Raw genomic sequence first — 11,033 nt, forward strand, 5'->3', positions numbered from 1 at the left:
TGAGGTGCAATGTCATCTGCTGGTGTTGGTCCATTATGTTTTTTGAAAACCAAAGTCACTGCACCCGTTTACCAAGAAATTTTGGAGCACTTCATGCTTCCTTCTGCTGACCAGCTTTTTAAAGATGCTGATTTCATTTTCCAGCAGGATTTGGCACCTGCCCACACTGCCAAAAGCACCAAAAGTTGCTTAAATGACCATGGTGTTGGTGTACTTGACTGGCCAGCAAACTCACCAGACCTGAACCCCATAGAGAATCTATGGGGTATTGTCAAGAGGAAAATGAGAAACGAGAGACCAAAAAATGCAGATGAGCTGAAGGCCACTGTCAAAGAAACCTGGGTTTCCATACCACCTCAGCAGTGCCACAAACTGATCACCTCCATGCCACACCGAATTGAGGCAGTAATTAAAGCAAAAGGAGCCCCTACCAAGTATTGAGTACATATACAGTAAATTAACATACTTTCCAGAAGGCCAACAATTCACTAAAAATGTTTTTTTTTTTATTGGTCTTATGATGTATTCTAATTTTTTGAGATAGTGAATTGGTGGGTTTTTGTTAAATGTGAGCCAAAATCATCACAATTAAAAGAACCAAAGACTTAAACTACTTCAGTCTGTGTGCACTGAATTTATTTAATACACAAGTTTCACAATTTGAGTTGAATTACTGAAATAAATGAACTTTTCCACAACATTCTAATTTATTGAGATGCACCTGTATATATATATATATATAGGGACGAGTGGAAATGATTTTTATGCTGTGTTTCATTTTGCCACAATTTATGTCGATTGAACATTCCTTTAAAGGCCAAATATTGCGCTTGCATTTGGCGTAGTAAATATGAGTTTTACCATGTATCAGTTAGTGCTCTCTGTGATTTCAAATAAATCAGTAACTCACAGTACGATTAGTCACCTGATTCTGATTGAGGGTGACAAACAGCGGCGCCCAGAACAGAATGACCGTGATGATGATGTAGCCCAATCTCTTCTTACGGTCCGCTGGGGTGAGAATACACACCGCACCTTGGGGCTGCGTATGCTTGGGGCTGAGTGGTGGTTTCCTGTAGATTTGAACTCACCGAGCAGCGGACAGGAGGCGCTTCCATGCGCTCTGCTGTACATGGTGCTGAAGGCGCCACAGGCTCAGATCTAAACAGGTGTCTTGCAAAAGATGGTTTAAAGGAATATTCCGGGTTCAATACAAAATATTGACTACCAAAAAAGAACCAAAAATCGAGGTTACAGTGAGGCACTTACAATTGAAGTGAATGGGGCCAATTTTTTGAAAGGTTTAAAGGCAGAAATGTGAAGCTTATAATTTTATAAAAGCACTTACATTAATTCTTCTGTTAAAACTCTTGTATTATTTGAACTGTAAAGTTGTTTAAATTGTCATTTTTAGTAATTTTAGGGTTTGTTGACATTACATCGTCATGGCAGCGAAGTTGTAAAATTGGCTATAACTTTACACAGAAAAGGTTAGTAAGTGATTTTATCACACTAAAATCATGTTAACACACATACTGTTTACATCTTGTGGCTTTACCTTTGAAACAGTGAGTATTTTAACATTTATGGATTGGCCCCATTCACTTCCATTGTAAGTGCCTCACTGGAACCCAGATTTTTGACTTTTTTATAGAAAAGGCATGCCAAAATAATTTTTTGTAATCAATTTTATGCCACAAATGCTGTCAACTGAGCTTAACTTGCACTGAACCCATAACATTCCTTTAAATTGCACACCCTGGTATGCTGTCTCACAACAAAGATGCAGAAATAGTGTATAATTATCATTATCTGAGAGAAACCCCAAACTGAAAAAAAAAACATGTACACGTCAAAGGTGTCCGTGCATGAGCCTGGTAACTTTTCTAAAAGCCTGCACATCATGAAACAGACAGAGTTATCGCTATAGTCTAGAAAGGTCATTCAGCATTTTATTTTTTACCATTCTTTACAGTCTCCTGCCTATTCAAGATGTCCTTGACTGAAGTTTATTGCTGCTAATCAGTCCTTTTATCCAGCTTCTTTACTATGGTATGTTCAGATTAGTGGGCGTGGCTTCTTTTATTACATCACTTTGTATTTTCCATAATTTTGGGGGTAAATATCTATGCAAAACATACATTATTTGTATATGATAGTTTCAGATAGTAGTATAATACAATTGGAGGTAGCGACTAAATATTTTTAACAATTTGATTGCTCTCCACACAGTCTAAGATTTTAATTCATTTTTATTAGAGAACTACACCATTACACACAAACCATTTACAGTAAGAATCATTCGAGCCTTGTTTAAACACTGTAAATGCATTGTAATGGAACATAAATTCCTTTAACGAGTTCCTGAACACTAACAGCAATTAAACCGCTATATAAGGGGCATCAGTAAGAGCAACTGGTACATTAACAGTTGGTCAAAGGTCATAGCACAACAAAGTCAATGACATGTTTTTAGCGTTTCATCATTTCCATCATGTAGATGGAGTTCATGTAAAATGCTGTCATCCAGTTATAGGGTAAATGGTGGTAATATGAATTGTTATATTCAACCCATGCTCTGTATGCATTCCAATAATCCTGCCCTGCACCTTCCTCTTCCTCAGTCTCTTCCTTCCTCCACTTTTGCCATGCTACAGAAGACTTCCGGCTGGATTTGGAGGCTGACTGGTGTTTCTGGGGAGGGCTATGATGGTGAGGAGGATTCAGGGATTGAGGTTTACAAGGCCTTGGTTTGTTTCTGCTGGACTGTTTTGATACTCTGGCTGCAGGTAAATGGGCTTCATTCTGCTGGTTGATGCTGCTGTCCACAGGATTGTACACGTGTTCTCCATTTTCTGGCAGAGAAGGTGTGTGATGTGATGATCTGCTGGGCACTGGGGAGTCAGATTTACTCTCCATCTCCATCTCAGACTCTGAGCAGGATTCATCAGATGACAAGGAAACCGTCTTTGGTTCAGATGACAACTCTGAAACCTCCTGCGGTTGACAAACATCTTCACTGGAGTGTGACTCCTTAATATTTGATTGATTAGCTCCATCCTTATCATCATAGCCATTTTGCAGTCCACTGATTGTCTCTTGACTCCTGTGGAAACCTTCATACTGGCGAATTATTTCTACAGATCTTCCCGGACCTTCTGTTATGTAGCTATCATAATCCGCCACGGCCTCACTGAAGGGCATAACCCTACCCACTTGTGATTTAAAGGAGGGCAGTGGAGGGATTTTGGGAAGGGTGTCACTCTCCTCTCTCTGTTTAACAGTTGAAACCGGTTCCAAGATCGTATCAGATCGTAATGGTTTCTGCCTCTTAGGTTTAGGTGTGTGGGTTTTAGCTCCATGTGAGGTTTTATCATCCACTGAACTCTCTGTTATGACCTGCAAGAGGTCAGAGTCTCTTGAAAACTTTGGTGCCATGGGTTCAGATTTAACTTGTTTCTTTTTCTCTGGTTTGGGAGCATCGGGAAACTTTTGAGTGGGTTTTACAGGAGGTTCAGCTATCACATTCCAGTCACAAGCCTCCTCCATGATTCCAGGTAGGATCGGATCTGTGCAAGAAACAGACATGAAAATTCTGAAATCTGTTTTTATTTTATTTTATGCATGCTAAATAGCCAGTTTTGGATAGCAATGGACTACTTGTAATCTGTATTATGTAATAATTAATTACAAAAGCAAGTACTTGTAATAAGATTACATTATTTTCAAATGTGTGTAATAAGATTTTAAAGTCCTCATGACATGCCTTTTTTTGCTTTATTATTTTTCTTGAGGTTCACTTATAATTATTAATAAAGTTTTTTTGCTCAAAAAAAGTCATATTTGTAAAACATGATCATTTTCCACCCTCATTTTGACCCTCTTTTAGAAACGCTCAGTTTTGGTGCTGCTTCTCCTTTAAGACTTGACAGTAAACGCCAACTGTTTACGACTGGCTTTCTGTTCTTGACTGACATGCTCTCTCTACTTGCCATCTCACTGCTCACCGCTACTTGGCGGGCTACAAAAGTGATAAGGTAAAATAGGCATGTGCGTTGCTGTGGAGGCGGTCAGATGCAAATGTCTACCACAGTGTGGCATCACAATGTGGAGGAAGTAGAGAACAAATAATTTTGGCAGCTTGGTTTGAACAAATGCTCTTTTTGCAGTGAGGGGAAGGTTTTGAGTTCTGAAACTTACAGTATGTTTTTATAGTACAATGGCCTCTTATATATCAAAGAATTTTGATTCTTCATGTCATGATCCCTTTAAAAGGTGTATAATCTGATCTGATTACAGTTACTTTTTATGGATTATATTACCAGTCTTGACTTGAAAAGAGGCACTGTGTGGGGAGTGGGGGGCCCTCAGTGACTTAAAAATAAAAAAGCAAACTGCTGGTTGATTTCATCATGTTTACTAATGTTTAAAACGGGAGTGAAAATAAGTACTTAACACTGTATACTAAATTAGATGCAAAACATGCGATAAGTAATCCAAAAGATTAGATGACCTGAAAATGTGATTTCTAAGAGATCATGTTGTGTAATATGTAATATTTAGTTGTGTAATTTGTAATCAATACCAGACTGCATTTCAAAAGTAATCTACCCAACAGTGTCAACAGCCTATACAAGTGAAAACATTTTATTTTAAAACGTTCCTCATTCTCTGTACCTGGTAAATGAGTGAGATTCAGAGAGCATTTCTGAGCTATGGCCATCAACTTGTTCTCCTCTTCTCCATGGCAACAATAGGTCACAGCAACCCCCAGAGTACCTGAAACACAAGCACAGAGGTCATTGTCAGGAAAGAGGAGAGACAATGTTGATAATGTCCACCTCTGCTCATAGAAGGGCAGATTATATTTCTTAAATTCTGACAAGACACCTGTGGACACTGAACAGGAGTCTCAGCCATCCAATAATAAATTCTAAATCTGGAGTGCTGCAGACATTAACCCTTTAAGCTCAGATTGGCCCATAAAGAAAAACTAAATAATTGTCAAAATATTAATACTGCAGTCTTGACCAAAACAAAATAGGTATCGTTTGAAAGCTTAGAAGCTGTACTTTACAATGCATGTAAGAATTATAACCAAAACTGTACAAGTACTTTGAAATTTGCAGACAATTCAGAAGTGTTCTATTTTGATAATTTATAAATAATTTTGCACTGTACATTTTTTAATCTGTAAAACATCAGACTGATCAAATAGCCATGCGTCATTTGTTGTTGGAAAGCTCTCAAAAAGTAGAATACAACCAGCCTATTTGTTTTACTCACAGACAAAAAATATAGTGAGTAAAAGCTAAGTGCATGTCTTTGACATACATGTTACATGTGAACAGGTGTTGTTTATAAGCCGCGTTTTCGCTTATAAATTCAGGAATAATTAACAGAACAAACAATATCACGAATCATTACTTAGAGGATGGGATTCCCGTTAAAACAAGCCCACACACAACGTAATCAGATGCAGAGATCATTAGATAATCCACATGAAGCACAATGTGCACACTTAATGTGCTATCTGGCTAAAAACACATACCTCTAGTCATTGTTGTATTTGAATGTGTAATAAGTTCTTGTGTACAGTTTTATTTGTTTGGAGAGGCTTTTGGACACTAGGATAAATTATTTTTGTAATGCTATAACTTTTGATTGCTTTGTCATATCAAAACACAGTTTTACTCAGCTACAGGTGACATGATTGGGAACTAAATAAAATAGCAGTTATTTACACTCTGAGATGTATAATGTCAAATCAGGAAAAAAAAGGGGGGAAAAGTACATTTTTGGCAGTGATTTTTCAGCAGTTTCTTAGGCTGAGAGTATCATAATTTATCATAACCTATATCATTAAAAAATAGAAAAGTTTTCTGATACCAAACACCTGATCCTCTTTTTTTTTTTTTTTTTTTTGAGTAATAAGCCTTTTATTTTGGGCATTCCACTGAAACAGAAAATCTTTAAAAACACCTTCAGAGCTGAAAGGGTTAAAGAGCTCTTGATGAGTTTGCTTTTAGCAGCTAATTATGCGACTGACTGATATTGTTGCCCTTTCAGACTGACACCTGTCTGACCAAACTCTGCTCCACATCACTGACTACGCACTCTCATGTAAATGTGGATATTATGCATTAATTAAAACCACAAAGAGGAAAACATTTCAAGATTTAAATATACTGGTGCCTAATAGCTTTGTTGTTCAACTTCTCGATTGGACATACCAAATCGCCCAGCACGGCCAATACGATGCATGTACGTCTCCCAGTCCTGAGGAACATCCAGATTAATCACCAAGTTCACCTTCTCAGCATCAATACCACGTGACGTCTGTGAAGTGGGGGGGTGGGGTATTAAAAGCTGGGTAATTGTGGTGTGGGTGGTGTAATGTGTCATGCCTCACCAGGTCAGTGGATATTAAAACTCGACACTGATATTGTTTCAGTTTCCACATCGCCTCTAATCTCTGATCCTGACTCAAACCACCTATACACACACACACACACACAAACATCATAGGGACTGTATACAACCACCATTAATAATGACCTTCATACATTTTGGGCCTTCATTTACATGTCCACATTTTACTTGATTATAACTTTTAAAACAAGGTGAAACTTACCTGAGATGCAGACTGCAGGCAAACCTTTAGAAGAGAGAATATCTGCCAGGTGCTGAGCTCTGCAAAAGCATGGCTCAACTCAGTCTTTTATTACTTTCGATAAATATAAAAATTAATTTTTAATAAAAGTCTGAAGTTTGTATAGCCTTAGATAATAAGGCTAAGGGCTGGAAAAGTAATATGTTGCACTTTTCACATCACCTTGTTTTCAGAATAATGTAAGTAATTGAAAAAGTGGGGGAACAGCTCTTGCCTGGAATGGAGATTAGAGAAGACCAGCGCTTGGTTAAATGGGATTTTACTGAAGAGTTCTAGAAGACTCCGAACCTTCTCCTCAAAGATTTTATGAGGCAATGAATGTGAGGGCACTATTTTATAGTACTGCTTCAGTCCTGGAAGACAGAGTATAAAAACAGATCAAAGAATTCCATGTACAAATTGTTTAAATTGTCATTTGAAAGACCTGGTACTCTTTTACACACACACACACACAAAATAAATCACCAACAATTCAGAAAAGAACTGCAAACTGACCAAGGAGTCCAGGATCTGTTGGATTCAGTCGAACAAATGTCGGCTCTCTCATGTATCTTGTCAAGTGTTGCGCCAGAGATTCTGGGTAGGTGGCAGAAAGGGCCAACATTTGTTTATTTGCTGGCAGAGAGGAGAAGATCCAGCTAACAAAGAGTGATAGCAAGAAATTTACAGAGAGTAGAGAGAGAAGTTAAATTGAAATGAAAGTGAATCAGTTAACACAAAACTGTTCAATTAGAATACAGAAAAGTCTCTACAGCAAATTAACATGTCCCCTTTGGCAAAAAACAAAACAAAAAACACATTTACTTGATTTGCTCCTGAAAGCTGCTGCTGCTGTCATCCTCTAGCAGTTTATCAGCCTCATCCAAAACAAACAGACGAATGGAAGATGTAATCAGGGCTCCCATCTCAATTAGCTGCTTAATACGGCCTATAAACACAACACTATTTTAAAATACTGCCAAAGATACCATCTAAGCCACAAACACTCCATCTGAGAAGCTGACAGTCTTATTATATTACCCTAAAGCAATGTCCCTAAAGTAATGGCAAAAATCCCACTTTGCCTTACAATTATCTGATAAAGGCTGGCTGGCCATTTGTTAAATGAATAGCATGTTGTTACAAACTCTTATGACCTTTTTTCCTCTGCAGAACACCACAGATGCCAGGCAGAATCTTATTCTTAGTCACCTGAATATATACATATACATATATATATATATATATATATATATATATATACACACAATGAAAGTGAATGGTGACTGAGACTGTCATTCTGCCTAACATTTTTTGTGTTCCACGGAAAAAAGTCATCCGGGTCAGTAAATGATGACAAGAGTTTTCAATATTGTGTGAATTAACTAACTATTCTGGCTAAATCTTTTAGAATCCGAGTGCATTCAATATTATTAGCATGTTTTAAATGTTTTCTAGGTGGTTGTGAGGTCTGAATGTGTATAAATCAATATTTTAAAAAATGCTAATTAGCTAACCTAAACTACTCTGTATCTATAAAATACATTTTAATTAGGTCTCACCTGGTGAGCCAATGGCAATATGGCATTTCTTTAGGTGGAATTTATCTTGACTGATCGGTCTTCCACCAATGAACACATGGCACACCAATCCCTCTATGGCGCTGCCTATTGCCATGACAACAGCATGAATCTGCACTGCAATCTCTCTAGTGGGGGCTAAAACCAGAACCTGACCAGAGAAGTGTGGATCAGTGGGGAAAATTATTTTAAAGGGATAGTTCACCCAAAAATGAAAATTCTCATCATTTACTCACCCTCATGCCATCCCAGATGTGTATGACTCTCTTTCTTCTGCAGAACACAAATTAAGATTTTTAGAAGAATATCTCAGCTCTGTAAGTCCTCACACTTTGACACTCCAAAATGCATATAAAGGCAGCATAAAAGTAATTTTTAGGACTCCAGTGGTTTAATCCATATCTTCAGAAGTGATATGATAAGTGTGGGTGAGAAATAGGCAAACAATTATGTCCTTATTAACTATAAATGCTCCTTCCTGCCCAGTAGGTGGCGATATGCACAAAGAATGCAAATCGGCAAAAACAAAAGAGGAAGAATGTGAAAGTGGAGATATATAGTAAAAATGGACTTCAATATTGATGCTACTGCAATACTGTTTCTCACTCACACCTATTACATCACTTCTGTAGATATGGATTTAACCACTGGAGTCTTATGGATTAATGTTGTGCTGCCTTTATATGCTTTTGGAACTTCAAAGTTTTGGTCACCATTCACTTGCATTTTAAAGATGTACAGAGCTGAAATATTCTTCTAAAAATTGTCGTTTGCGTTCTGCAGAAGTCATACACATCTGGGATGGCATGAGGGTGATAAAATGATGAGAGAATTTTCATTTTTGGGTGAACTATCCCTTTAAAAGTTAAGCAAACGAGCATACACGTGTTTTGTGTGCTTACTTTCTTAAAATAAGTATAATAGACTGGGAAATTAATAAATATTATGATAGATCCACTAAATAACATAAAATTGTTCGGATTAATACCTGAGTGCTGGTGTTTTCCAGTATAAGAGAGTCCAAAGCAATAGTTGTGAACACGCAGGTCTTTCCTGTGCCAGATTTGGCTTGAACAATAAGATCTGAATAGCAAGACAACATTATTTCACTCATAATTGCAGTGTATTATTAAATAGCAAAAGCACAACAGAGAACTCACAAGTACACCGTATTCATCGATTTATGCGTTACATATATATCTGAAGGTAACATTACACTAGTGGCATGTGATTAATGACAACCCAGTTGGTTGAATGGTTTAAATGTTTGTTTTGGTTCTATTTCTTGTTTTATTGGGTCTCGTACCGAGACCACATCTGCCAAGCGGGATTGCCTTGAGCTGGATGGGAGACGGTCGCTGAAAGCCGGAGGCAGATAACCCCTCTAAAACAGGTTTAGAGAGGAGTAAAGAGTTGAACTCAACCCCGTCGTTAATCAGAACATCGTCGGTCCGGGTTCTGGATTGCATCTCATTCGCAGCTCTCATGGAAGTCGCCATTTTCCCAAACAAGCGACCTGTTTCTCTTCTTCTGCACTGAATAAATGCGTTTAATGGATCTCTGCGCCCCCTGTCGCACAGATACGGAACCATCGCTTAACAGTACCTGCTGACATCAAGCAGAGGGCGATAAACACACACGGTCGTCAGCAAGCAACGATATAAATAGAAATGAATAATTACAGCAAAGTGATCACAATAAAGGTCTGTGTTGTTTAGCGTCTACAAGAGATGTTTCACACATTAAATCCTTTTATGTAACCAAAATATTAAAAAACAAAACTTAAAGGAATATTTCACTCAAAAAACGAAAATTCTCTCATTATTTACCATCCCAGAGGTGTATGACTTAATTTCTTCTGTAGAACACAAATGAAGATTTTTAGAAGAATATTTCAGCTCTGAACAATGCAAGTTAATGGTGACCAAAACTCTTAAGCTCCAAAAAGCACATAAAGGGAGCATAAAAGTAATCCACATGACTCCCGTTTATAAAACCATGTCTTCAAGAGATATGATAGGTGTGGGTGAGGAACAGATCAATATTTAAGTCCTTTTTTACTATAAACCTCCACTTTCATTTTTACATTCTTCTTTTGATTTTGGTGATTTGCATTCTTCGTGCATATCGCCACCTACTGGGCAGGGAGGAGAATCTATAGAAAAAAAAGGACTTAAAAATTGATCTGTTTCTCACCCACACCTGTCATATCAATTCTGAAGATATGTATTTAACCACTGGAGTTGTATGGATTATTTTTATGCTCCATTTATGTGCTTTTTGAGCTTAAATTTCTAGCCATCATTCACTTGCATTGTATGGACCTACAGAGCTGAGATATTCTTCTAAAAATCTTCGTTTGTGTTCTGCATAAGAAAGAAAATCATACACATCTGGAATGGCATGAGGGTGAGTAAAAGAAGAGAGACTTTTCATTTTTGGGTGAACTAACGCAAACCAGTAATATATATCACCACATCGATGTAGACTGCCTGTCAAAACTTGATATCTCTCTTTCTGAAAGTGTAATGTCTTAGTAAACTCAAAAAAAAAAAAAAAAAATAATAATTTTTTTTTTTTTTTAATTTAAAAAAAAGAAGAAGAAGTAGTAAAGAAATGTACTTATCTTTGGTCTGTACCACAGCAGAGAGGTGCAATATGTTTCTTTTATTGGCTTCTGTACACACCGAAGACAAGTTTATAATTGGAAAATAAAATAAAACATGTAAAAATAAAATGAACACAATAAAACATTTTTACTTTTTAACCGACAGGAGGTCTTCCCTCGGTCTTATTTCCAG

At 37.3% G+C, this 11,033-nt stretch overlaps 1 protein-coding gene across 1 annotated transcript; it reads right to left on the reverse strand.

Moving 5' to 3' along the window:
- Positions 1-2,234: 2,234 nt before the first annotated feature.
- LOC127415297 (probable ATP-dependent RNA helicase DDX20) lies at positions 2,235-9,839 on the reverse strand. The gene is made up of 11 exons (XM_051653997.1): positions 9,539-9,839; positions 9,221-9,315; positions 8,215-8,383; positions 7,478-7,601; positions 7,169-7,311; positions 6,888-7,026; positions 6,635-6,693; positions 6,413-6,495; positions 6,234-6,339; positions 4,678-4,779; positions 2,235-3,569 (listed from the first exon to the last, which is right to left on the reverse strand). The coding sequence occupies exons 1-11, from the start codon at positions 9,822-9,824 to the stop codon at positions 2,473-2,475; spliced, it is 2,403 nt and encodes an 800-aa protein (XP_051509957.1). The 5' UTR covers positions 9,825-9,839; the 3' UTR covers positions 2,235-2,472.
- Positions 9,840-11,033: the final 1,194 nt, after the last annotated feature.

This window comes from Myxocyprinus asiaticus, chromosome 24 (genome assembly GCF_019703515.2).
Source record: "Myxocyprinus asiaticus isolate MX2 ecotype Aquarium Trade chromosome 24, UBuf_Myxa_2, whole genome shotgun sequence".
Classification (NCBI taxonomy): domain Eukaryota; kingdom Metazoa; phylum Chordata; class Actinopteri; order Cypriniformes; family Catostomidae; genus Myxocyprinus; species Myxocyprinus asiaticus.

Bases quoted from the DNA above. Each gene is read 5' to 3' on its own strand.
- LOC127415297 (XM_051653997.1), bottom strand. From the start codon at position 9,824: ATGGTTCCGTATCTGTGCGACAGGGGGCGCAGAGATCCATTAAACGCA. The intron at 8,384-9,220 runs GTATTAATCCGA...TTCTCTGGTCAG, and splicing joins TGGAAAACACCAGCACTCAG to GTTCTGGTTTTAGCCCCCAC. The intron at 4,780-6,233 runs GTATGTCCAATC...CTTGTGTTTCAG, and splicing joins TGGCCGTGCTGGGCGATTTG to GTACTCTGGGGGTTGCTGTG.